Raw genomic sequence first — 27,155 nt, 5'->3', positions numbered from 1 at the left:
TCAAATACCAGGATTCCGGGGTTCGTGCTCCGACACTGGAAGCTGAGCCCAGCTCCCCCACCCCAGCCTCACGTTCCCTCGATGTCTTCAGGCTGGCTGGTAACCTGGCCTACCATTCTAGACACAGGAGTGGGAAGAACACCAGCTGATTTACAAAGAGAGTTCAAATGATAGGGTATCACAAAGAACAATATAGCCAGTCATCTGAATTCAATGTAGCAGAAGAACCACGGTTATAAACTGACCTTTACAGGCACAGGGCTCGTAAACACAGCAGTCCGGGCGTCCGAGCCGCTGCCGTCCTCCACCGAGGGTCTCCCCTGCATCGGTCCTCCTCAAATACACACACAGGCTGCCACCTTCCTCCCAAAGGTCATTGTAACAAATACCTACTTGCAGCTAAAATTTCAAGTCTATACACACACACACACACACTCAGAAAAAAACTGAAAACATAACGCGACCCTCTCAAAGTCAGTATACTTTCATGGAGTAGCATCTCACCATAACTGACAGATACAAAGGCTACGACGAAACACAAAAACACGTTTAGGACAACGTTAAGAGAAAAGGACAGTAAACACTATGTTCACAAATGGACGGGGTCTAGAAGATGTGACAAAAATAGCCACATGGGGATGGGGGCATCGATCCTTTTTTATTGCAAATGCTCTTTAATGAATTATCACAGCACGTTAGCTGTAATGTGCTACCAGGCAGCACCTAACCTGGCTCCTGCTTGCCCCCCCCCCCCCCCCCGTCGCTCTCCCACCGCCCCACGGCCCCTCTGCCTGGATCCTTCCCCGCGCCTCACCCAGCGAACTCCTCGCCCGTTCCAGGTGTGAGCGTCACCTCCTTAGAGAGGTCACCCGCTCCCCCGGTCTATTCCCCCGTACAGTCTATCACAGCCTGTCCTTCCCCTGCCTGCACTCATCACAACTGGTAACTATACTTTTTATTTGGGCAATCAGACACTTGATCACAGGCTCCGTGAAATAAAACTGTTTTCACACCTCTGTATCCCCGGCCCAAGAGTCCGAGCACATAACTGGCGCTCCAGAAATATTTATCAAATGAATGAAGGATTTTCACAGCTCCATCATTCAAGCAGCACTAGCCCCTCCTCTCCCCCCCCCACACACACCCTCCCACTCCTCGATCTTGTTCGGGGCATCCCTCTTTCCCGCCATCCATGACTTCTCTCTTATCCCCTACACTGAGAGGTTTTACGATCCTTGATCAGCCTGAATGCCTTGTTGGCCCAGAGTACAGATCCTAAAGAAAAGGCCTATATTGTTTTGTCTGTGACACGTGCTCTCTCGTTTCTGAACGTGTCTCAGAAAATCCCTCTGACCTAAGAACATTTCAGACGTGGTGACAGATACGCCAACAGGCATCGGGAAAGAAGTCGTGTCAGAAAAACTGGCCGCATGAGCCAGCTGTCCAACAGTTGATCCTGTCTCAAACTGTCCGACTGGCGGCCTGTAGAAATGGAAGAGGGAGAGCATTCCATCCTGCCAGCTCCTCGGAGCAGAGCAGACCGAGCGCGGGCCCATGCTCCAGGCTGGGGAGGCTGGGGAGGCGGGGGAGGCGGGGGAGGCGGGGGCTGGGCTCGCTCCGGCAGGAAGGGAACAGCGTGCTGCTGCCGCCCCCTAGAGCAGGAGACGAGAGTCCAGCAGACAAAGCGGCACTGGCAGCTGGCCCCGAAATTAGGCAGGCTGAACCACTTCCTGAATTCGCATGGCTGTCTAATATTTGCACCAAACTAAGGACATCCAACCTTAAAACCTATAAGCTGATGCTTCTTTTTTCTTTATGCCTCACCAGAGGACACTTTTCCAATCCATCATCAGATACGTGGGAGGGAGGGGGAGAGAGAGAGACAGAGAGAAACACCGATGTCATAGAGCCATGTTGACTGGTTGCCTCCCACACGACCCGACCAGGGCCGGGGACAAACCGCAAGGTACGTGCCCTTAACCGCAATCAAACCCACAATTCATTGGTCCGCGCGCCAAGGCTCTAACCACTGAGCGACCGGCCAGGGCCAGCTGATGCTTCTTGACACGATAAATATGTAAGTCCCTAGACAATTCTGGCACAAAACCCAGCATTCAGTCTGCGCCAGCAGCGCGAACTTCTGACACGACCAGACGGAGGTGAGAACGGCGTCATCATCGACCTGTGAGCACCTTTCTCCCGAGGCCTCACACCCAGCACAACACACAAACACACAGAGCGAGCTGAGCGTGACCTGAGCCATCGGCGGACACAGGTTCGGGACAGGGCAGCGTCTCACCTTGACTTTGTGCTGTGGACATTGGATTTGGAGCTATTTCGTTTCATTTCCTCCAAGATAAACTATTTCTAAATTGGTGTTCTGAAAAAAATAAGAGAGCAATGGGGTTAGCATGAGTGGCAGACAGATCGCCTTGCTCAGCTCATCAGGTCATGAGACCAGGCCTTTGGGTCTGCGAGACCCCAGGTGGCACGGCCAGCTACCAGCGGTGCCCCAACCCCGGCCCCTCCTCCACAGGAATTCCACACCAGATTCTAGGTTTCCCAGCGGGAGAGTGGAGGTCAACATCCCTCTTCCCGCACCTCCGTCTCACCCCCCCCACACCCACATACCCCACACACCACACACACAGCACAACACACATAGCACAGCCACACACTGTGGCATACACACCCCTACTGTGGGCCCCGCTGTCTCCTCACAGGGGCCAGAAGAATCGTTTTACAACACTGATCTCGCGTTACCTCCCTGCTTTACAAATTCCAATGGCTTCCTACTGCCCTTAGAATAAAGACCAAAATCCTTAATGGTGTCCCGAGACCATCCAGACGGGCCGTGCCCCCTGTCCAGCTGTGTCCCTCTCCTGGGTTATCCAGGTGTCAGGTGTGCCCTTCCCACGTGAAAGATCTGCTTATGTTACTCCTCGGCCAGAAACAGCAGTGCAGCGGGGCCAGTGTGGCCAGCGGACTGAGCGTCCCCGTTCAATTCCCGGTCACGACACATTCCCTGGTTTTGGGCTCGATTTGCAGGAAGCAGCCAATTGATGTTTCTCTCTCATTGATGTTTCTCTCTCTCTCTCCCTTCCTCTCTCTAAATAATCAATTTAAAAAAAAATTTTTTTTTAATGCAATGCAACACTATACATGTTAAAATTTCACAGAACTATGCACAAAAACAAGGGGTTCATGTCCAAACTGATGAAATGTGCTACCGTCTGCTGCCCGGTCACAATGGCAGGATCCCGCTCTTGACAGCTATGCTGGGGTTATTCTGTAAGATGGTACCCTGAGGGGAAGTAAGGACACACTGGACTTCTCTGTATTAATTCTGCAATTGTTTTGTGAACCTAAATTTTTTTAAGTTAAAAACAAAACATAACACCTGCCCTGACTGGTTTTGCTCAGCGGTTAGAGCATCAGCCTGCTGACTGAAGGGTCACAGGTTTGATTCCTGGTCAAGGACACATGGTTGCAGAGTTGATTGCTGTGCCTGGATGGGGTGGTGCAGGAGGCAACCATTCGATGTGTCTCTCTCACATCTATGTTTCTCTCCCTCCCTCCCTCCTTCTCTATTTAAAAATCAATGAGAAAATATCCTCAGGTGAGGATTAACATCAGAAACTGGCAACGCTGCTGCAGGGCAGGAGCTCATCACATCATTCATGGCCTGGCCCCAGCAGCCTCTTCCAGGTGCCATGGCTCCACGCATGCCCATCTCACAGCCCCCCGATATACCACGTGGTTCCTCACAGCGGCATTTTGGTTCACTCTCCTGCTAGAATATCCTCCCCCTTTCCACCTGGCACACTTCCATCATCTTTCAAGACTGAGACTATAGCCCTGGCCAGTTTGGCTCAGCGGTTAGAGTGTCGGCCTGCGGTCTGGAGAGACCTGGGTTCGGTTCCCGCTAAGGGCACGTACTTCGGTTGCAGTTTGTCCCCGGCCCTGGTCAGTTGTGCAGGTGGCAGCCACTTGATGTGTCCCTTCACATCAATGTTTCTCTCTCTCTCTCCTTTCCTCTCTCTCCCTCCCACTCTATCTGTACAAAAAATGGAAAAATATCCTCGGGTGAGGATAAAAAAAAAAAAGACTGAGACTATAGCCCCTCCTTGGTGAGGTCCTGCTACCCTCCTTAAACAACACCAACCATGCCCTTCCAGAGAACTTGGTCTTATAGCTTGGTTTTGCCAATTGTTTTATTTAATAAAGCAAAGGACTGAAAGTTCAAAGGCACCCGTCATTCCATTACTTTGCTATCAGGTAAAAGCATTAACACCTCCCAGTGCATCCCCCTAGTTCTGCCTCTATTTTCACTTTGATTCTCTGCTTCCATGCTTTGCTCTTGGCTGTTCATCAGCAGCCCCTGTGGGGAGAGAATCAGTAGCACTCACCCTCATGTACTCGGCACCTACTACACAGCCTGGTGCCCAGTAAGCACCCCATCAATCATCGTCCTGGATGGACCACAGCCATCAACGCTACTACTGTGAGGGCAAGAAGCTTGGGCCAATTTTACTCATATTTTGAAAACTAACCAATGTTCTGAGTGTGAGCAATGCACTGTGGCAAGCTCTGTAGGACAACCCTGGCCTTCCATCATCCTCAGTTCAGGTTTTCTAAATAAAGAGGATTCTAAGACACTAATGAACTCGGGTTTACTGCGCAACGGGGTAGCATAGAAGTTAGCAAGGATTATAAGACCAGTGTCCCTCAAAGAAGCACCAAGTCACAGACCACACGTCTTAACGCGGGCAGAGACTCAGATAGAAGGCTATTTCACTGAGATAGGAGCCTGCCACACATGCACTGATGTCCAGTTTCTAACAGATGCTATTTATATCAGAATCATAACAAAAGCATCATCCATCTGCCTTGGCATCCAGAGAAAACATAATTCAACACAAGAGTGAAAAATGTGCACAGCCAAACAGAAATGGCATCAGAAGCAAAAACTTGGAAGTGGTAACACTGGGGGGGGGGGGGGGGAGATTATCACTTGACTAAATTGGAAAAAGTTGCAAGCAACACAAAAGATTTTGGCAGTTAAATCCAAATACTTGAGAAAATTCTTCTCCTTGTCTATTCTGATATCAGATGGATGGCCGGTTATGTTTTGGGACACGGGAAAGTTCCCTTTTCGGCTTCCCTACACTCAGTCATTTACTGATCACCTAGTGGCAAAAACGCAGGGTCTGGAGTCAAGAAGACATGGGTCAAATTGGTTCCACTATCTTCTGTGCAAACTTGCAAGCTAATTAACCTCCTCCTGACCCAGTTTCCTCATTTGCGAAATGGAAATTATGCTTCTCTTCAAAGCAAGTATTCTAACCTGGAATCCAGGGGCAAAGTCCATGTGTATGCTTCCACAGAAGTTCAAGTCTTAGGGACTGAAAGCCAAGTGTATGTGAGATGATTTTTCTAGAGAGAGGATACATTACTTTCACCAGCTTCTCAAGGGGCAAGTGACCCACACGGTTAAGTGCCACACTCGGAAGGCTGTGGAAGGCGCACAGGTAAAGTATCGAGAGCACCTGACACACAGCAGGCTGCGTGCACAATTTTAGGTCCTGGAAGGTACGGAAAGATGACTCAGACGGAGCCCAGGGCAGAAGGCAGGGAGCAGTTACAGAGCAAGGTGCTGAGTGTCATCTCAGGGATTCAGAGGCCAACGAAGAAAGGCAAACCAAAGTGGGTCCAGAGAAAGTGACAAGGTGGAGGCACCAGGTACAGCAGGTCAGCGACTGACCAGCACCGAGGTTTCCTCAATGCCTACACAGGGCTTGGCATAGGGCAGGCGCTCAGCAAATAACTGTGAAGTAAATACGCAAACCAGTCAGTGAAACCAACCCAGGGGACAGGATAACACTAATTTCCAATTCCTAGGGGGAAAACAGGATTCCGAAGGTGTTACTGAAAAGTACTGATATCAAAAATCACTTTGAAAATTCCATACAAGCCCTGGCCGGTGTAGCTCAGTGGTTCGAGTGTTGGCCCATGCTCCAAAGGATAGCAGGTTTGATTCCATCAGGGGCACGTACCTGGGTTGCGGGTTCAATCCCTAACCCTGGCCAGGGTGCATGTGGGAGGAAACCAATCGATTTGACCCTCTCACATTGATGTTTCTCTCTCTCTCTCTCCCACCTCCCTCCCTCCCTTCCACTCTCTAAAAACACCATCAGTGGAAAATCTGGTGAGGATTAACAACAACAAAATCCATACAAATGTAACAGCCCACACTCTGTCCCTAAACAGTGAGGACACTCGGTGGTTCTCAAGCCCTTCTCGGGCTTTGTGATGAACCCCAGGACAACAGCCTTTCACACCTAGGTGTTACAAAGGCTTTATTTGCCCTCAATTTTTTTTTTTTTACTTTTAAAATTTTTTTCTTTTTCCCTGAGTTCAAGAAGCCGAAAGCTAAATGTGTAGCCCAACTGTATTAACCATTATGGATGATCTGAGGATTTTCTTTCCTCCTGACGTTACTTTCCCGTTCAGTCTATATGGTTCATGATCCTGACTTACGTGTTTCTATTTTACTATACAGCATGTGTCCTTACTGTCGCCTTAGCTGGACGTACAGAGTATGTACATATTTGTCAAGAACACAGGTTCTAGGCTCTGCCTGGCAAGGTCAGTTGGTTAGAGCATCCTGACAATACACCAAGGTTGTGGGTTCAATTTCCCGGTCAGAGCACATACAAGAATCAACCAATGAATGCATCAATATGTGGAACAACAAACTGATGTTATTTCTCTCTCTCTCTCCCTATGTTTTTTATTTTATTTTAATTTTTTTTAATCCTCACCTGAGGACATTTTTGCCTTTATCTTCAGATAGAGCAGGAGGGAGAGAGGGAGAAAGAGAGAAACATCAACGTGAGAGAGACACATAGAGTGGTTGCCACCCACACAACCCCAATTGAAGCTGGGGACAAGCCGCAACCAAAGTGCGTGCCCTTAGCAGGAATCAAACCTGGGACTCTCCGGTCCGCAGGCCAACGCTCTAACCACTGAGCCAAACCGGCCAGGGCTCTCTCTCCCTAAAATCAATAACAATGTTTAAGAAAAAACATGGGTTCTATTAGAAGGCAATCCTGGAGTAGAAGCCACATTCTAACCATCTGTCTGCTCTGTAGCCCCTCAACTGCTCTGTAAAATGGAAAAAGTAACTGTATTTTTTCATAAGCAGCTAATGAAGACTAACTTTTTTAAAAGTGTATGTGAGGCCCCAAACTGTGCCAGGAACAGAGTAAGTGCTCAGTGTGCATCAGCCAGGGGTAGCAGCCATAGCTGCAGTACCAGCAGAGTAGTGAAACTGTAGATAAATAACGGAGGGAAAATAGCGATGCCCCTCGAAACCAAGCAAACAGAACTGAAGAGCAGTTAAGGGTCAAGAGGGAAAAGTGGAAAGCAAAGCTCTCTTGTATTGGAAGGGTATGCTATTCATGTTCCCTCCAACCAGTTTCCTTAAACCTGTCCCTTCCCTTTACATCTGCTCTTCTAAACAGTGTAGCTACCTTGGATAGCATTGCGCTAAAAGTGAATTTATCTTAAAATAGTAAAAGAATCTAATCTCTATACTTGTGCAATCCTATATTTGGGGTATTTTTATTTTTATTTCATTTATTTTTTCTTTATTGATTTTAGAGAGAAGGGGAGAGAGAGTGAGAGAGAGAGAGAGAGAGAGAGAGAGAGAGAGAGAGAGAAACATCAATGAAAGAGAACATTGACAGGCTGCCTCTTCCATGCCCCCCACTGGAGATTTGGCCCACAACCTGGGCATGTGCCCTGACTAGGAATTGAACCAGCGACCTCTTGGTGCATGGGTCGACACTCAGCCACTGAGCCACACCAGCCAGGCTATTTGGGGTATTTTTAGATAAATATACTTTACAAAAGGTAAACAACTGTTAGGTTCTTGTCTCCCTCAAAGTTTCTCGACTATATCATACAGCTTATTTTTCCATCCTGGCAGGGGAAGGAGTCATCCAAGAAAACCTCCAGGGACTCTCGCCACCTACTAACCCTAAACATTCACTCTCGATACACACCTGGGAAGAAGCATTATTAAAGCCACCATCTTGTTACCAGCCAGCGGCCGCCCAGGAGATTCCTGCTCTGGGCAGGTGCCTGACTGCAGACCATCTTTCTGGGGCTGGTTCTGTCTCCAGGTGCCAGTCAGCCGAGGGAGTCAGCATGGGGAAGAGGTAGACCCTGGAAAAGAATAGACAAAATTGGAGAACAAATTTAAAGTCTCAGAAAAGGGACTGTGGTCTGGCCGGTGTGGCTCAGCGACTGAGTGTCGACCCTGCACCAAGAGGTGGCCGGTTCGATTCCTGGTCAGGGCACATGCCCAGGTTGTGGGCCTGATCCCCAGTGGGCAGCATGCAGGAGGCGGCCAACCAATGTTCTCTCTCATCGATGTTTCCATCTCTCTCTCCCTCTCCCTTATAAAAAAAAAAAAATTGTGTTTTTTTCATTGATGACACTATTGCAAATGTCCCCATTGCTCACACACACACCCTTTGCCCCCCTCTACCCAGCCCCCACCCCACCGATAAGCATTTCTCGGCAAACATCTACCAGCACCTATTGTGAGCCAACACTGAAAAGCACAGATAACTAAAATAAAATCCTTGTCCTCTTACGGCTTGTGGTAAGGTTGAGTGGGAGGCAAATGTGTTCCCGGATAATCAAAGGGCCAGTGCCTAATTCACTTGCCAATCCTCAGGACGGGGCCAACAAGATGTATGTTGGCTGGAAGACAATGACTAAAAGAGATGAAGGAACCGCAGGGTGTGAAAGTCCATTTTTTTTCCTGTAAATCCACCCATGTAGGGGCACCTACTTAAGAAACATTAAATTACTCTTCCTGAACGTGATTTACCAATGGTCTTCAATAAGTCCTGTGCCTCCACACATTTCACAGAGCGCCTCCAAACAAAATTTCTGAGGAAAGCCTACATGTGGTCCGAGGACAGAGAATGTTCTAGAAAGACCAGAGGTGGTGGTGGTGGTTGTTGACACGAGACTGAAGTGCTGAGTTTGGATCCTGGCTTTGCAAATTCCTAGCCACCTGATGTTTGGACACCGCCTCACCCCACAGGGCTCGGGTCCCCAGCGAGGAGGGGGCGTTAATGACGATACTCCAAAGACTGCGGTGGGGACGGATGAAGTAAGGGGCATGAAACATTTAGCAAGTGGGAGCGACGGAACAAGGCACCACCACACATCGTCCACGTGACCCTCGCGGATCTGGGGAGGAAGATGTCACCACCTTCCACATTGTGTGTGGTCCGTCTTCCCCAATATCACGTCCGCTCCACGGGAACAGGACCGCCCTGTTCACCGCAGGAGCCACAGAGCCTACCCCGCGCTTGGCACCTGCAGGCGAGAAACCGAGTCACCCGCCCTTCACCACGACGGGGGGGGGGGGGGGCTCCGTGTCCCGGGGTGGGCAGCAGCCTTCCCAGGGCTGTGGCACCTTCAGAGATGTCCGCCCGCCCCCCTGCTCGGACCTCCGCCGCCCCTGCGCCTGGCGCGGGGTTCAGGTGCCGAGGCCGCGCCGGCTTACCCGCGTCCCCGTCCAATTCTCCTCCTCGCGGGGCCCCAAGTGCGCGCAGACAGCCCTGCACGCCCGGCCCTGGGGGCCCAGCCCACTCGGCGTCTCTAGGACGCTGTTGCCCGAGCGACGAGGATACTCGCTGACTGGAGAATGGTGCCCCGCACCCAGCAATAAACCGTGCTCCTATTGGCCAAGGTGACCACGGAGCGCGGGGGCGTGGTCAGGCCCGCACTGTGGCTCCGCCCCCGCGCAGGGAGCGTCCGCCGGAAGTCTTGTACCCCAGGCGCGGGAACCTGCGCTGACGACGTGCCTCGGGGCAGCGGCTTTCTGTTACGCGGGCTTCGCGCGAGCCGGCGGTGGGACTCGTCGCGCCGACCTGCTTCGAGCCGCGTGGTCGGGGGGACGCCAGCCCCGCCCTGGGAAGCGCTGCTCGCCTGCAGACGCCGGGCGTACCGACTCGGGGTCTGGTGCCTGGGTGGAGGGAGGACTGCTCCCGAGGACCCGACCACAGGCGCCGCTTCCTAGACGTGAGCACTCGCGGCGATGGTGACTGTTGCACCGATCGGCGTGTGCGGTTGGGTCCTGCTGGCCGCCTCCAGCGGACCAGAGCCCCGCGGACGCGGCACCAGCTTGCTTCGCCCACAGCTGTATCCTGGGCCGGCCCGGCCCGCGCTTGAGCCCCGTGCAGTGCCAGTCGCCAGAGGAGCCCGTTCTTATCCACACTCACGGGCCGAGTGGAAGCTCAGTAAGTCGTGTTGATCATCATAACAGCAATGGCAGTAGCTGTCGCTGGCGCCTATCCAAGTACTTATTGAATCTGCATTGGTCTGCACGGCAGCCCCATGAGGTAGGGGCTAGGTTATTCCCATTTTATAGATGGGGAACGGAGGCACAGAGAGGGTATTCTGTCCAAGGACACACAGCCACGCAGAACCAGAGTTAGAATCCAGGCAGGTTAGGGCCCTAGGCCTGCCCTTAATCACCCTGCCACACCACTGACTTGTGGGGAGACGCATTGACAGGTTCAGCCGGCTGAGGGGTTCCCTCCCCACGGATCTGTCGGCCGTAAATTACAGGGTGCCCTGCTGAGAGCTCTTGGGAGCGTGTGTTAGCCTCCCTGCTGGGCATTGTGACTACATGGCTAGTGGCTAGTTTTCCTACTCACCAAGAGCCATTTCATATGCCCTCTGCACCCCATGGGGCCTGCAGCCCTTACCCTGTCACCCTGAGGGAACGGACCAACTCAGATCTCACTGAAAAGGGAATCATAAGAATGGAATACACATGTTGTCCCACAACCACTTTGGCATCATCTCTTCTCTTGCTCTTGTTCTTAAAGACGAATGGTCACTTTGCACGGAGGCCAGCTCCTCCACTGGTCTACTAATCCTGTGCCTGTTTGCCTCCTCTTGGACTCTGTTGCTTAGGTCAGCAGTTCTTAAGGAGTGGTCTAGGAACCCCTGTGGTTCCAAGACCCTTTTCAAGAGTCCAAAATCATCAAAACTATGTTCATAGTAATACTGGGATATTATTTGCCTTTTTCACTTCTCTTTTTTTAAGGCATGTACAGTAGGTTTTCCAGAAGCTACGTGATGATGTGTGATGTTGCAACAGACTGGATGGAGAAGCAGATAGGAGAATCCAGCTCTCTTCTGCTAAGCAGACATTAAAGAGGTTCTTAGGTCAAGTTTGTTCATGGTGTTGTCAGAATTTTCCATTTCTCTACTAATTTTTGTTGTTGCTCCTGTTTGTCCTCTCAGTTTCCAAGAGAGATGACTCTATAAATTGTATTTCATGTGGGTCTGCCGGCAATAAACTGATTCAGTTTTTATTTGTCTGAAAATATGTTTATTCACCTGCATTCACCTCGAGTATATTTTTCCTGAGTTTAGAACTCAAAGTCTGCAGTTATTTTTGCTCAGCATCTTAAAAATACCATATCCTGGCTTCCGTCGTTTCTGTTGCAAAGTCTGCTGTCTATGTAATTGTTATTCTTTTGAAAGTAATGTGTCTTTCTTTTCTCTGGAACATTTTAAGATGTGCCTCCGTGTGGTTTTGTCTTTATCCTGCTTAGGTTTCGTAGCCTAACTGGAATCTGTGGCTTACTGTCTTTCATCCCTTTTGGAAAATGCTCAGGCACTATCTCCTCAGATACTGCTCTGCACATTTTCTCTTCTTGTGACTATGAGCCACAGGGACTTGTTCACATAACACTGGACAGCTGTTTTAAAAAATACATTATGTGGCTATTTGTTTGTGACCTCCGGAATCATTTTATCGGATTGGATTTGAGAAGACCTATTTTAAATAATACCTAATATCCAACACCAAAACATGTAATGACATGTCACAAGGAACTTCTAAATCTGAGTTCAAGTTCTCCGACTCCAGTTCCATCAGGCATCCTCTTGTTCAAAATCAGCAACCGTCGGGGTGATTTGTTGTTCAGAATAAAGTGAGATGCCAAGCTGCTATTTGAGAGTCCTTGGAAGGAGTCTTGTTTTTAGCAACACTCTTCTCCGAGGGAAACTGTGAAAAACCCTGAATAATAGTCGGCTGTGCGAGCAAACGCGGGACTTAATAAATGTCTTTTGAACGCAATAGTGAAGCAGTACGTGGTATGTGATTGGGTCAACAGAACCCAGGACTGGAAAACTAAAAGTCCCCGTGAATTTCCTTGAGCACAAGGATTTTTCCAGGTACTTAAATGACTAATTAGATCAGTCTGTCATAAGGTTTTGTCGTAATTCCCCCCCACACACACTTAAGAGCATTTTCACCCTGAAGTGTTTTCCCTAGTCCTGGAAATTTCTCACTTCCCTGTAAGAGTTAACTTAGATTTTTTTTTTTTTTTACAAGAACCTGATTTTGCCTCACTGTGGATTGTCCTACTCAGCCCATAGTCTATGAGATCAGGTTTTCCCTCTGTTGAAACAGACCAGAGCTCTGTACTGTGACAGTGGCCCCGAAGAGGAGTTTGGAGGAAGACATTACCGTCTTCCTTGACCACACCTGCCACAGCACACGGTCGTTCCCTCGGATGCTCTGCAGTGAACCTGCTTTCAACAGAGCTGAGCCCACGGCCTTGTCCCAAGTACCACCGGCACCGCTGGAACCAGGAAATTCTGAGTCTTCCATTTCATCTGCTGCCTCTGGGGACGACGTGGGGACGCCACCATGGGAAGCTGGGCACACAGTCTACCCTCAGGACATCCAGCAGACAGCTCGCCCCTCAGCCGTCAGGGAGAAACTGGAGGATCCTGGGAGCTGGGTCACACCCTCTGGGTTTAGAATGCTCGTAGCCACAATGTCACCGCCATCTGTACACCTAGGAGACTGGGCTCTACAGTCAAGCCTGTCATTATTTCAGAGTAAAATCAGTAACGTTATAAGAAGTCGCGCCTTCATGGGAAGGAACAGACAGCAGGAACTGGTGAAGCCCTGTGGAGTCAAACACAGTTTTCCACCTGGTCTGTTCCCGAAGCCGGAAGGAAGAGCACGCCTGCGCGGCAGAGCTGCAGGTGCTGGTGGCCCTGAGGCCACCCCGGGACACAGGCCAGGGCCCAGCGCTCTGCGTGCTGTCCTTTGGTGGCCTCGCGGGATGGAGACCACCCTCTCCTGAGCTGTCCTTCGGGGGAAATGCTTTAAATAATCGAGGTGTAAGTCGCTCTCTTGGAAAAGCTCCTGCGGTTTTTTCTTTACTGAACTAGATGCTGCTCTCAGACAGTCCCTGTGACAGATGACGCAGCTGCTCCTCTCAGCCCAGCCGGCCAGAAACAGATCGCACATTTCAACACTGTCACCCTGTCACCGCAAATAACTGATGATCGTTTGTAAACGGGGCCATTCCGCTACCTATTTTAGGGCTGTACCTTGAGAGCAACTCCATACAGGCTCCAGGCAGCACCTTAGCGGGTTGCCGGTCCCCTCCGTGTGCTAACGTGCCATTCAGCTCTTAAATTCCTCTAATAGTTACCGGTTGTCTCCTTTCATGGAAACAGGAATCAAAATCCACTTATCTTGCTCCTGAACAAGATTGCATAGTGTAGAATACTGGTATTTAGAATTTTAATGAGTCCTGCCCTCCAAACATTATATTGCAGTAATCTTAGGAGGACGGCCCCCTCTCTGGAACAAAGAAGCCGTTAGAAAACAACAATTTCGCGTTTCATACACCTGGGCAACTAGCAAACCCCTGACAATCACCAGTAATTCTCTTTGCTGAGAGCCAGGATCTTGCAACAGCCTGTAATTAGTGCTGTTTAGCATTTAATTTGCCTTTAGTTAGGTAACAAGCATTTATTGATTACCTGGTAGGAATGCAGTGCTGTGCTAAGCACAGTGTGGGGACAGAGTGATGAATGAAGCATAGTCCCTACTTATAGCCTACTTGGGGCTGAAAATGTATACTTTGGAAAAGAAACTTGAAAAACAGTTACAAAATGTTTTCTTAAGTACCCTGCCACAGGAAATTAGTCCTCTCTCAGAATTCAGGGCTGGAACTCCCAGCACACTCCGTCCCAAGGAGATGGGTACTTGTTGCTGCGTCTTGTCTTGGGGCAGGAGGGGGACACGACAGTTAATCATCCTGTGGGCTGAGGATGGGTCCAGCCTTCTCTGGAGAGCCCCAAGTGATGGGGACCCAGGACAGAGGTAGCCACCAGCCACTGAAAGTTGGTCTGTCACATTTAGCAACCCCCCTAATGTCTTTGGTAAAACTGGAATCCTGGGTCCCTACAGGATGGCCGCGTCAGTGAGCTAATTCACGATGACCTCCTAGAGATTAAGGCCAACTTGAGGCAGCTATGTGGACATGAATTGGCAGCACTTAGAAATAACAAGGATTGGGGAGGGGGTGGAGGGATGGGAGGAGATTAACCAAAGAACATATATAGGCATATCCCATGGACACAGACAATAGTGTGATGAAGGCCTGGGGTAGGGCAGGGGCTGGGTGGAGGGGGGCAAAGGAAGGGAAAATGGGGGACATCTGTATTACTGTCAACAAATAAAAAAGATGCCCAGCCCTGGCCGATTTGGCTCAGCGGTTAGAGCGTCGGCCTGCGGTCCAGAGAAACCCGGGTTTGGTTCCCGCTAGGGGCACGTACCTCGGTTGCAGTTTGTCCCCGGCCCTGGTTGGTCGTGCGGGTGGCAGCCACTCGATGTGTCCCTTCACATTGATGTTTTTCTCTCTCTCTCTCTCTCTCTTCCTCTCTCTCCCTCCCGCTCTATCTGAACAAAAAATGGAAAAATGTCCTCGGGTGAGGATAAAAAAAAAAAAAAATGCCCAGCCAGTGTGGCTCAGTGGTTGAGCGTTGACCCACGCACCAAGAGGTCGCCAGTTTGATTCCGGGACAGAGCACATGCCCAGATTGTGGGCCAAATCCCCAGTGAGGGGCATGCAGGAGGTAGCCAATTGATGTTCTCTCTCATCTGTGTTTCTGTCTCTTTCTCTCCCTCTCCCTTCCTCTCTCTCTCAAAATCAATTAAAAAAAATAATTTTTTAATAAATATAAAATAATAGATTCACAGCAATCTTGAGAAAGAACAAAGTTTGAGGTGTCATGCTACCTGATATCAAACTATACTGCAAGGCTACAGTAATCAAAACATCATGGTACTGGCATAAAAACAGACACATAGCTAGATCAACAGAATAGAGAGCTCAGAAATAAGCCCAGGCCTATATAGTTAATTAATCGGTGGCAAAGGCAAGAATATCCAATGAGGTAAAAACTGTCTATTCTATAAATGGTGTTGGGGAAAATGGACAACTACATGCAAAAAATTAAACAAGACCACCTTCTTACACCATACACAAGAAAAAACGAAAAATGGATTAAAGACTTAAATGTAAGCCTTGAAACCATAAAACTCCTAGAAGAAAACAAGCAATATACTCTTTGCCACTGCTCTTAATGTCTTTTCTGATACATCTCCTTGGGCAAGGGAAACAAACGGAACTGCATCAAACTAAAAAGCTGCTGCACAGCAAAGGAAACCACCAACAAAACACAAAGATAACCTACTGAATGGGAGTAGATGTGTGTCGATGATACATCTGATAAGGGGTTAATATCCAAAATTTATAAAGAGCTCATACAACTTCACCCCCCCAATCCAATTTAAAAATTGGCAGAGGACCTGAATCAACACTTCTCCAAAGAGGACATACAGATGGCCAATAGACATGAAAAAGTGCTCAATATCACTAATCATCAGAGAAATGCAAATTAGAACCACAATGAAGTATCACCTCACACCTGTCAGAATGGCTGCCATCAACAAATCACCAGACAAGTGCCAGAAAGAATGTAGAGAAAAGGGAACCCTCCCGCATTGTTAGTAGGAGTGCATATTGATGCAGCCACTATGGAAAACAGTATGACTCATCAAAAAATTTTTAAAATAGAACACCTCATGATGCAGCAATTTCATTTCTGGGTATTTACCCAAAGAAACCCAGAACACTAATTCGAAAAGATATATGCACCCCTATGTTCATTGCAGCATTATTTACAATAGCTAAGATATGGAAGTAATCTGTGTGCCCATCAGTAGCCAGCTGGATAAAAAAAAAGCTGTGGTACGTATCTACAATGGAATGTTACTTGGCCATACAAAAGAATAACTTTTTTTTCATTTTTTTTTGTTCAAATAGAGGGGGAGGGGGAAAGAGGAAGAGAGAGAGAAAAAAAAACATTAACATGAAGGGGATACATCAAGTCTTTACCACCCACACGACCCAAATGGGGCCTGGGACAAACTGCAACTGAGGTACATGCCCTTAGCAGGAACCGAACCCGGGTCTCTCTGGACCTCAGGCCAATGCTCTAACCGCTGAGCCAAACCGGCCAGGGCAAGAATGACATCTTACCACATGTAACAACATGGGTGAACCTAGAGGGTATTATGCTCAGTGAAACAAGTCAGACAAAGAAAGATAAATACCATATGCTTTCATTTACATGTGGAATCTAAAGTACAAAATAAACAACAAAATAGAAACAGACTCATAGATGCAGAGAACAAACTGCTAGTTGTCAGAGGGGAGGGGGTTTGGGGAACTGGGTGAAAAAGGGGAAGGAATTAAGAAGTACAGATTGGGCCCTGGCCGGTTTGGCTCAGGGGTTGGAGCGTCAGCCTGCGGTCCAGAGAGACCCGGGTTCAGTTCCTGCTAAGGGCACGTACCTCGGTTGCAGTTTGTCCCTGGCCCTGGTTGGGTCATGCAGGTGGCAACCACTCGATGTGTCCCTTTCACGTCGATGTTTCTCTCTCTCTCTCTCTCTCTCTCTCTCTCTCACTCACACTCTATCTGAACAAAATATCGAAAAATGTCCTTGGGTGAGGATAAAAAAAAAAGTACAGATTGGTAGTAACAAAACAGTCACAGGGATGTCAAGAAGGCAGACTTTCCTTCTGCAGAGATAGCCTTGCTCATGGATGTCAAGGGAATATAGTCGATAATATTGTAATAACTATGTATGGTGCCGGGTGGGCACTGACTTATTGGGGGGATCACTTTGTAAATGATACAGATGTTCAACCACTGGGTTGTACACGTGAAACTAATACAATATTGAAACTCAACTGTAATTGACAAAAATAAAATTTTAAAAAATGGCAGGGAAGGCTTTCCCAACAGGCAGAATGGTGCACGGGAGTTGAGGAAGAGTGTTGGGCATCAGCTCAAGGGCAGCCAGGGCCCGTGTGGCAAGTCACTAGTCCTGTGCTTGCAGAGTCTAAGACTGCTGAGGTGACCAGGTCAGGCTGAATTCAGTGGACAGTGGGACGGTTCCAGTCATCAACGCTTCTCTGACCCCCTCTTGAGAGCCAACTTCTTGACACCAAGGACAGGGCCAGAGGAGGCCCTGAGGAGCCCCCTCCGGCAGCGGGTGGGGGCTGGTCCTGCTGAGCAGCACAGTGGCAGCCCCGCCCCCCGCGGTGGTGGCCCTGAGAGGGAGAGGGGGTTCTTGGCGCGGACCTCGGGGTTTAAAGCCTAATTCAGCATAATCCTGGGAAGGCTGGGGGAAGGGCCATCCAGGCAGAGGTGACGACCTGAGCAAGGGCACAGAGGCCCAGACGGCCAGCGCTTGAACAGAGTGAGTGAAATAACTCCAAGCTACAGGCTGTATGTGAGTTAAAAAACCCTGGACTCTGAGGGGGAGAAATGAGAGGCGGGAACACTGGGGGCAGAGGTGTTAACCGATTTGTTTGTTGATGCATGAGAAGGGGGAGGTGTCTTGTTTCCAATGGCAGACGTTCCTTCTGCAGAGATAGCCTTGCTCATGGGATTTTTTTTTTTTTACTCCTCACCTGAGGACATGCTTAGAGAGAGAAAGACAGAGAAACATCGATGTGAGAGAGACACATCTGTCAGCTGCCTTCAGTACATACCGGGGATTGAACCCACATCCTTTCGGTGCACAGGGTGATGTCCAACCGAGCCACTCTGGCTGGGCATGCTCCTGGATTTTAGGACTTCTGTTCCCAGCTGGTGCCCAACACCACAGATCTATGTAAAGACGACAGCTTTAAGAGTAATATGCATTTTGTGGTTGATTTTTATATCTCAGACACATTTCGCATTCCCCCACTTGAAAGGTTGCTTTTAATAGAGCACAGATTCCGTCCGTCCGTGGTGGGGAGACAGGCTTAGGAGGTGCAGCCCAGGGAGCTCACAGGGACCCACGCGTGAGAAGGAAATCTCCATCCAGCGTGTCGACTGGGCAAAGGCTCAGCACGCCTTGGAGATGGCTGCATGGGCCCCAGCTGTGCGGCAGGTGCTTCTGTGACTACTCCTCTTTGCCCTTGCTGGCAAAGCCTGTCACTGGCTAAAAATTCATGTGCCCCTCCCCGTTCATCAGCTCCTCTTGGGTTGAGCCAATAGGCAGTTTGACTACTTAAGAGACACAGAATGTTCTAGCTGGCTGGGGTTATAAGACACCTGGCTTGAGACCTGTTCACTGGGAGATGAAAAGGGGTGTCCCCCATGGTCCCACCAATAGTGGCAGAGCTGGAGGACCCTGACTCACCTCAGTGTGTCCTATTTCTCCCCACCTGGCATGCCTCTCTGGCCCCTGACCCGTCTGTGCCCAGCTCGCCCTATTTCTGACCTTAGTGTCCCTGCTGTCCAGCTTTGCATCTCCCAGTGCTGGCTCTGCCCACTCCTCCGCCTCCTGCCTGCTGCAGAGGTGTGCATGTAAGCGGTCCCGGGCAGTGTCCCACTGGAGAAAGCTCACTGAGCCACCGCCCAGAGGCTCGAACCAGCAGAGGCAACTGCAGAGATCATCTCCCACCAAACATCCATCGGGCACACAGGGAAACCGGCCGAGAGGGCGGGTCACATGGCCAACCAAAGGCTAAACCAGGACTGTGGAACCCGGTGCTCGGACCCCCCACCATGCCTCTTTTCCACGCATGTTTGGGTAATAAATGTGGGCAGGGTCCCAAGGGAACGGCAGAGTGGGGAGCTAAAGTGGGAGGGGAGAGGTACCGAAAGTGTGTCTCCTGGACCCAGCACCGGGCATTACCAATAGATGCTCAGTAAATCCAGGTACAGAGGTAAAGGGGGTGGGGCACGCCCACTGAAGGACGGAGGATGTTCTCGTGGGCACCGTGTTTCTGGCTTGGGCTTGAAGGAGAGGTCAGGCGAAGGAAGGGGCCAGAGTCTCTCCCACGGCGACGCCCAGACCTGGGAAGTCACGACTTGTCAGGGAGGGTCTGAGGAGGGAAGAGCACAAATGACCAGGGTCGCTAACCGCACAGACTGAAAGCAGGGCCAAGGCCCAGAGTGGCGAGTCCAGCTGAAGAGGCAGGACACCGGCCGGGTTCTCGTTTGGGAAAGCAAAGCCCCACCGGGGAGCCAGCAGCGGCACCGAGGAGGTACAGGGCAGGTGGTCTCCAGGAAAAACGACATCCACCCTAATGACGAGACGGCGCTCGGCAACCAGCCTTTGACCGTGTGCCAAACAGCCACCTAGGAAACGGCTGGCACAGCACAGCCCTGCTCTGAGGGTGCCACTGTCCATGGAGGGAGGCGGAGCAGTGGGCAGGCAGGACGAGGGGGAAGCTGGGGAGCGGGTGGGGGAGGTTCAGGGGAAGGCAGGGCTGGGCTGGGGCAGGGAGCCTGTGGGAGTGGCCAGGGAGGACTGCCAGCAACGGGGTGGCTGTCCAGCTGCCAGGATGTCAGAGGGCGTTCCTTGCTGGGTTAGGCTGGGCCACCTGGCCACCAGGCCGCCCAGTCTGGAAAGGCTGCTTCTGTAAGGATGAAAGGCCTGGGGCCAAACCCTACAGGAGACTGGGACCCCTAGTGGAGTGATGGACACCGAGGACTCCCCCACCATTACAAACAGGGGCCACCTGCTCAGAAAGGTGGGTACACGTGTCCTGCGCGACTGTGTCCGCAGTCCTGAGGGCGACATCATCCAGCTGGGACCTCTCAACCGCAGGGAAGCTTGCTGTCAACTCTGATGTGACCACCAGAGGGCGCCCGCCAGCAGTGCTGGGTACAGAAGACACAGCTGTGCATGTCCTTTGTTTTCAAAGCCACTTTACTTGTGACCATGCCGTGAAGCGAGCAGGACAAAGTCATCGCCACTTGTCACTCATGACACCGTGACAGAGACACTGACTGCCCTGCTCAGGTGGGAGGGCCACCAAATCGGTGTTGGTCCTCTCTGATGGAGAAACTGGGTGCTTGGAAGAAAACAAATGACGGGTTCCCAGGGGCGCAGAGCGTCAGAGCCAGGAGGACAGCCCGGGACGGCCAGCCTGGCGAGGAGGTGCTCGCGGGTGAAAGCCTTCCTGGTCCCCAAATCCTGTTTGGGATCCTGCCGTGGCCCCCGGCCCCTGGGAATCCCAGCGAGGCTGTTCTGTAGAATTCAACCTGCCAGGGCCTCTCTCCACCTGCTGGCCCAGCCCACTCCCATCTGCCCGACACAACCACCCCAGCCCGCCACGCCGTTCTCCACACGGGGCTCACTGCACCTTCCGCCCCGAATGCTGTCTCGGCGCAGGGACCACTGCCCGTGAACACTCCCCGAGGAGCGGCCTGTCAGGTCAGAGCCCTGCCCCTCATGCCGCGGACACTGACCCTCACCCCGGGGGAGGCCCCCCACCCTCCACCCTCCACCCTCCACCCTCCACCAGCAGCCAGGGAGCTTCTAGCATGCAGACCAGGCAGCATCCTTCCATCGAACCCTCCCGGGGCGTCCTTTGTGTTTGCCCAAAACCCAAACTCTCACACCCTGTAAAGCTCCTCCCAGAGCTGTGCCTGTCCACCCCTCCCAACCCCTGGCCTCTCCCCCAGGGGGCTCCAAGCTGGGTCCCCTTCCTTCCCTCTCCTGGCCCTTTGAGAGCATGTGGTCTAGCGGGTCCCTCAGCCGTCTTGAGCCTGAACTCTCAGGTGTTATGACGATGACCCCTGGTGCCTACAACAGTGCCTGGCCCATCGCAGGTGCTCCGCTGTCTGCTGAGTGGACGCCCTCCTTGCCTCTTGACCCACTGACTTTACCTTGATTTTCTGATTTTATGTGATTTGTTGTAAATGATCTGGGACACAGCAGACTGGACATTCCATAAACTAACGTGGGATCTAGGGTAACTCTAGATATCAAAACCAATTTCAGGATTCCCCCTAAGACTTAAATGAACTAGACCATTGAAAAGAGTGATTTTCCAGAAAGCCCAAGTTTTATCATATGAAACTTGGCTTTGCCTTCCGCGAGCAATTAGGCAGGCCGACTCTGGACGTCAGTGCAGCGCCAGCTCCCATCCCGGGCCACGCCCCCTGGACCACGGGCCTCCAAGGCAGAGGTCAGACAGACACCTGCACCCCCCAATCTCTCCCAGGCTCTCCTCTCCCCCCACCTCGCCATTCATCTCGGCTTAAAGAAGGTGTTGCCGGGGACGAAGAGCAAGGCGAATTCAACTCTCGGAATGCTGAATCCAAACAGCAGCCAAAGCCGCCACAGGACGGGGTGTCAGTGGGGCTGTCGCGCCGCTGCAGTGCTGAGGGGTCACATGGGCCCTCCCCCCGCCAGCACACACCGACACCAGGCCTGGGACGTGTCTTTATTACAGATGCAAGCAAGCACAGAAGTCCCGCACCAAACGGCACCAGGTAGAAAAGTAGGAAAAACTTCACAGAGGGCAGCCGCCCTCCCGGGCCCGCAGACAAGGGGCTGCAAGCCCGCCGTGCAAGGCCACGTGCCGCCTGCCCGGCTCAGCTGCTTGCCTTCACAATCAACACGTCTTCTCAAAGCCACAACACAGGGCGGACGCCACGGCGGACGCCGCCCGGCCACCTCAGGGCACTTCCCAGCCACATGAAAACGCAGGGCCAAGCCCGTCCCACCACGGCAACAGCACAGGCTCAGCTGCTCCCCGGCCATCTCTCCGCTTCTCCAGCCTGATGCGGGTCAGAAAATGAAGCAGGGGTGGGGGCAGGTAAAGATACCACCCCTGTTCCCCTGGGTACAGTGAGCCGCGGAGGACAGACGTGGGCGAGATGCCAACCAGGTTAAACCTGCAGAGCGGCTCCCACGGCTGAGCCTCGGTGGAGACGGCAACCTGAGCGCTCAAGACCGGGAGCCCCAGGAACTCACTGCGCGTCCGCTCGCCCACTGAGCAGGTTTCTGCTTCAGGGAACCGAGGACAGTGATGTCTCCAGGGCAGACTCTCTGGTGACCACACTGACCACCCGTCTGCCGGCCTGGGGGCAGGTGTGCTCCCGGGATGTCCTGCTGGCTCGGGCGTGGGTGTCTCAGAGGGGGTTCCCTTCTGCAAGCACCCCGGTGAGCAGGTCCTGCTTGGTTTCAAGGTGACGAAGAACTGCACGCCATCCGGAGAGACCGTCCCCCCCACCCCCAACTCCTGAGTCCTCAGCTCCTCAGAGCCAGGTGAGCCCTGACCCGCTGTGCCTCAGAAGCAACCTACAAAAATAAAGAGTCGACCCTGAGCTCCTGCTGCCATTCGGGCGTGGCTGGCTCCCGAGTCCCCTCGGAAATGAACTTTTATTTGGTTTACACTGACATTTATTTAGATTTCCAGTGAAAAGCTCTATAAAATACAGTAAGTACTGTGGGCTGTAGAAGGCAGACATTCTCGTTGCATATGTCACAGACGAAGCTCAGGCCCTGGCCACTGGAGCAGCGATCGGGCAACATTTGTAACCAGACATGTACAGACTTCAGACTCCACCGCAAGGCAGCTGCTGGGACGGAAGCAAGGCCCCCACCTCGCCCGCCCGCCCGCCCGCCCGCGTCCGCGGCTCCCGGAGCTGGCCCGGCGAGGTGAGTGCGTGCCTACAGGACTGTAGCGAGGTGTCTGGGGACAGTGAGCATGCAGGGCTGCTGTTGCTGGAGCTACAAGTAAAAGTCGAACGTGAGGTCGCACTTCCCCATCTTCTGTTTGTACACCAGGTCGAACTTCTCGTTCATGGACACAGTGAAGATGTCCTTCCACAGCCCGACGCGCCCTGGAACGCAAGCGAGAGCACGCGCTGAGCCGGCGTGCGGAGGCCGCCCGCCCGAGGGGCCTTGGAAACGGGTCTGGAGGCTTCCGGGTCTATTCCTGGACCCTCCGAACTGGGCCTAGGGGGGCAGGGCTGGCGATCTGAACTACAGATGAGCTGAGCCCGCCTCCCTGAGTCTGTCGCCCTGGTGTCCTCTCCCTGCTCGGTGGCCCAGCCCACAAATGCAGAGCCGAGGCTGCAGGGCCTCTGGCCCCTCACTGCTGGGCCCTGGCCCCCCGGCCCCGAGGCGTGGTTCAACACCCGGGGCATGGACAGGTCTGTGGACGGAGCCACAGCCCTGGCACCATGTGGAGTTGGGGTCTCCGTGACGTCACTACTCACTCCCGGCTCAACAGCTCCACCAAGGAGGCATTTGCTTCTGGAGAATGTGAAAAGGGAAAAAAAAAAAATCATCCAAACGGCGGAAGGCTTTCTGGTGAGCAGGAAGCCTCCAGGTCAAGGAAGGAAACTGCGAGAAGACCACCTGCACAGCCTCGGGGAGGAACGAAGCGGCACGGAGTGGACGCCGCCGATGTGCGCAGCAGCGAGGACTCCCCACGCGACACCCCGGCCGCTCCCCACGCTGCAGCGCAAGTGGGCAGGTCAAAAACGAGTGTGCCTGGCCGACACGCAGGAGCGCGGAGCCCGCAGACTGACCAGCAGGCTCGGGGCCACCCGCTGGTTAGGCAGGCTTCGGGGAGAGAGCTCACAAACCCCCAAACTGCAGACCCCACCCGCTTTCCCGTTAACTACATAATCTGCATTTGGTCTGGTCAGAGAGTAACTGCGGGTGAGGATGTCAGGAGAGGGGACGCCGGCCACTCAGCCCTGGAGCTGTGACCCGCCAACTCTCCAGGAACGGCCTCAGGGGTCGGACATGGTCCTTCAGAATTCTGCTGACTGTCAGCATCTCTGAGATCAGAGCCACTGTCCGCGGCCAGCCTTGTCCCGGCAGGACCTCGGGCACAAAACCACAGCCCTGGGAAGCTCATGCAGCCAACACGACAAGGACTTTCTCTTCGGTAGTGAAAATTATATGTCTGAGTTGGGGGAGAAAACTGGAGGAGCTGCTCCGGTTACCCCTTACTGGTACCTAAGGGAGAAAATCAGAAGCTTCTAGACCATCCATCCCATAAATATATTTTCCACGATTATTTTTCTCAGCTGAGGCAGCTGAGAGCTCGGCAGAGGAGTCACCCACCTGGTTTGGGATTGGGAATCAACACAGGGCAATTTATGCTGTGACATGAATCAAATCTAAGCAATGCAGCTGGCTACTCAAGGCCCTGCCTTCCCAACGCAAGGAGGTCTTCTGAGCAAAGAGGCAATGTGCTAAAAGAAAACAAAATCAAAGAACTGAAATAAAGCAAAACCAAGGCAGACAATGACAAAGCACACACACGGGAAGGCACGCGCAGGACGCAGTGTTCCCGACACTGCGGACCACACACGCCAGCCAAGGGCACTCTGGAGAAGGTCGCACCCAAGGAGAACACAACAGAGCAAAAGCAAAACTTAAAACGAGCAAATAAATTTAAAATCATAAACATCTGTGAGGATGCAGCCAGGAGGTAAATCACACGGTGTTCTGGTTCCAGCTGCTTCTCGGAGGAGCTGGCTGCCCGGCCGAGACGGGAAGGCACTGCCAGGGGACCTCGGCACAGCCCTGAGCCACAGGGGCCAAGGTCAGCCCTCTGCACAGGGGGAGCCTGTCTGCGCCTGGGGCCTGGCCTAGACACTCTCCCCAGGAGGCACGTGGCAGCGATGGGAGCTCTGCCCTCTGCCACCACCCAGGCGTCTATGTCCCCGTACCTGAGGTGGCACCTCTTTACCCTCCCCTCGAGCATCCTCATCACCTGGGAGAGCTCCCGGCTCGCACCTCTGGGACCAGCTTCAGGCCCGCACCACCAAGTGTCGGAGGCGATTCGTCCTTACCAGGAGGTGGCTTGCACGGCCACCGCCCCCACCCGGGCTCCGGACTCTACTGCCTGAGCTCTCCACAGCCGAGCAGCCTCTGAGGACACGGAGGCAGCCCGGGGGGGTCCGGAGGGCTCCTGCCTGCAGCGCCTTCTCCACCTCACACTTCACGCCCGAGGATCAGCTCCAGGAGCGCCAGCCTCCTGCTGTGCCGGGCGCCTGGCCAGCCCACGGGAAGGCTGCACTTTCTGCTCTCGCCCCACCCCCACGGGGCTGGTCCTGCCCTGAGCCGCCAGCACCCACGGGTGAGGACAGGAAATGGCGCTTCCTCACGTGGGAAACTCTCGCCCACCCACAGCCGGCTGAAGGCTGAGGAACCCATCTGCACACTGGCTTTGAGATTTCACAGCCCAGACCCATCCCAGGGCTGCTCTGCGGGGCCAGCTGGGAAGACGCCTGCTGGGAACATCTTGCCCACAGAGCCCAGGCCTCGCTGCGGGCACTGCTGTGAGCCGCACCCTAGCTCTGCTACCGTGCAGACAGCCGCAGGAGGGCGCTCCACTGCGCCACCGCGTCAGCTTCCCGGGGACCCTGTCGCCCACACAGAGCAGAGGGCTCTGGAGACGCGGAACAGGGGAGCGGTCTCGGGCAGGGGCAGGGGCAGGCAGGGCGGACGGGCACGCACCCCGGCCCACGGGCAGGGCCTCGGCGTTGCAGCACTGGTCCACGAGCTGGTGGCAGTGCTCGGTCAGGGCCTCCAGCTGCGCCTTGTCGCAGGGCACCCCGAGGAACCTGGCCAGCTGCTCCACCATTGTCACCAGGTCCTGGAAGACAAGAGCAGAGAACGGGGCTGTCAGAGGCAGCGTCCTTGCCGCCGCCGCCGGGCTGGACACCGCAGGGGCTGTGTTTGCCGACTTGGCCCCGAGCCAAACCTGAGATGGGCCTCGTCTGGAAGTGAGCCCAGGGTTAGGAATTCAAACCCAGGTCCTCGGGGGAATTTGGAAGCAGACAGGAGGTTGATGTAGCTGTGGTCACATTAAAACAGCAGCAAGAAGGAAAAATCCACCAGCTCTCTCTTCCTCCCTGTCTTGCCCTCCATCGGCTGGGAGGGCAGGGAGGCCCCTGAGGGCCCGGCTCCCCTCAGCTGGCAGGACCTGGTGTGGCCTGAAGCCAGGCTCCCCTCAGCTGGCCCAGTGACAGAAACCACCTCTGAGCCCCAGGGCTCCTGACCGGAGGGCGTGTGACTGACCGACTATGGGTCCGGGTGCGGAACACACACCGGGGGCCACGCAGCCCCTCCCTCACCGCCACCCTCTCCCTGGGCGATACAGCTGTCCTCCAATAACATCCTGTGTTCAATTTTGTTTCCTCGTAAGGCTGATGAGACGACAGGGAACCTAACTCTGTTTCTATCCATCAGCCCGCGGCAGACGGGTTCCATTAGCGCCGTTTCGCTCAGTCGCAGAATCTACGACGACATTAAGTGGGGGCCTCCTGGACGAGGCACCTCGCTCCTCAACGCCACACTGCAAGCCTTCCGATCGGACCCTGAGCTGTCACGAGCGGTCCCCCGCAGCGCCTGGGTCACGCTGGGAAGACGCTGGAGGCCCCTCCTCGCTGGCAGTTCATGAAGCACACGACCACGTCACAGCCTCTGCGAGGCCCTGACGCACCTCCCCAGCCTAAAGGGGGTTCACCCCCACGGCCGTCACCGCCGACTCCCGTCCTGGCCTCCAGGGCTCCCACGGGGCAGGCACGCATGCCCAGTTCCAAGGCCGAAGCACAGCGCTCGGCCAGGATTGGGGTGCGACAGATGTCAGAACGAACAAACACAGAAAGAGCACCTCTCACTTGCCCTGCCCCTCAGGACTTCTATTTAAAAGGGAAAAGAAAAACGACAGCTTTAAGACACCTGGCCCTCAGGAGACGCCACAGGAGAGGGACACAGCTGGCCAATCGACACAGACGGCTGGAGTGGCTAACAGAATCCCAATCGGGCCAACGAACACTGGTGTCAGCACACACGGCGGAGAGGAGGGCACACCTGCACCGTGACCCGGCTGTGCCGCTCGGGGCCACGCAACCTCGCTGCGCACACAGGTAGCTCGGACGACGGGCCCACCTGTGCATCAGGGGCCG

General features: G+C 53.2%; 1 protein-coding gene across 3 annotated transcripts in view; it reads right to left on the bottom strand.

The window, feature by feature from the left end:
• Positions 1-22,856: 22,856 nt before the first annotated feature.
• Positions 22,857-27,155, bottom strand: part of SULT4A1 (sulfotransferase family 4A member 1) — a 30,879-nt gene continuing 26,580 nt past the window's right edge. For 2 of the 3 annotated variants that reach the window (XM_036252264.1, XM_036252266.1), the window contains exons 6-7: positions 25,702-25,840; positions 22,857-23,063 (exon numbers count right to left, since the gene is read on the bottom strand). In XM_036252264.1, coding sequence (XP_036108157.1) covers positions 22,951-23,063; positions 25,702-25,840 — 252 coding nt within the window. In that variant the 3' untranslated portion in view covers positions 22,857-22,950. Of the gene's footprint in view, positions 23,064-24,333; positions 24,432-25,701; positions 25,841-27,155 lie in introns of those variants that run through there. The other variant, XM_036252265.1, reaches the window with a different exon arrangement.

This window comes from Molossus molossus, unplaced genomic scaffold (genome assembly GCF_014108415.1).
Source record: "Molossus molossus isolate mMolMol1 unplaced genomic scaffold, mMolMol1.p scaffold_m16_p_10, whole genome shotgun sequence".
Classification (NCBI taxonomy): Eukaryota; Metazoa; Chordata; class Mammalia; order Chiroptera; family Molossidae; genus Molossus; species Molossus molossus.
Note: the sequence above shows the minus strand (reverse complement) of the source record. Positions and strands in the feature narration are given on the sequence as shown.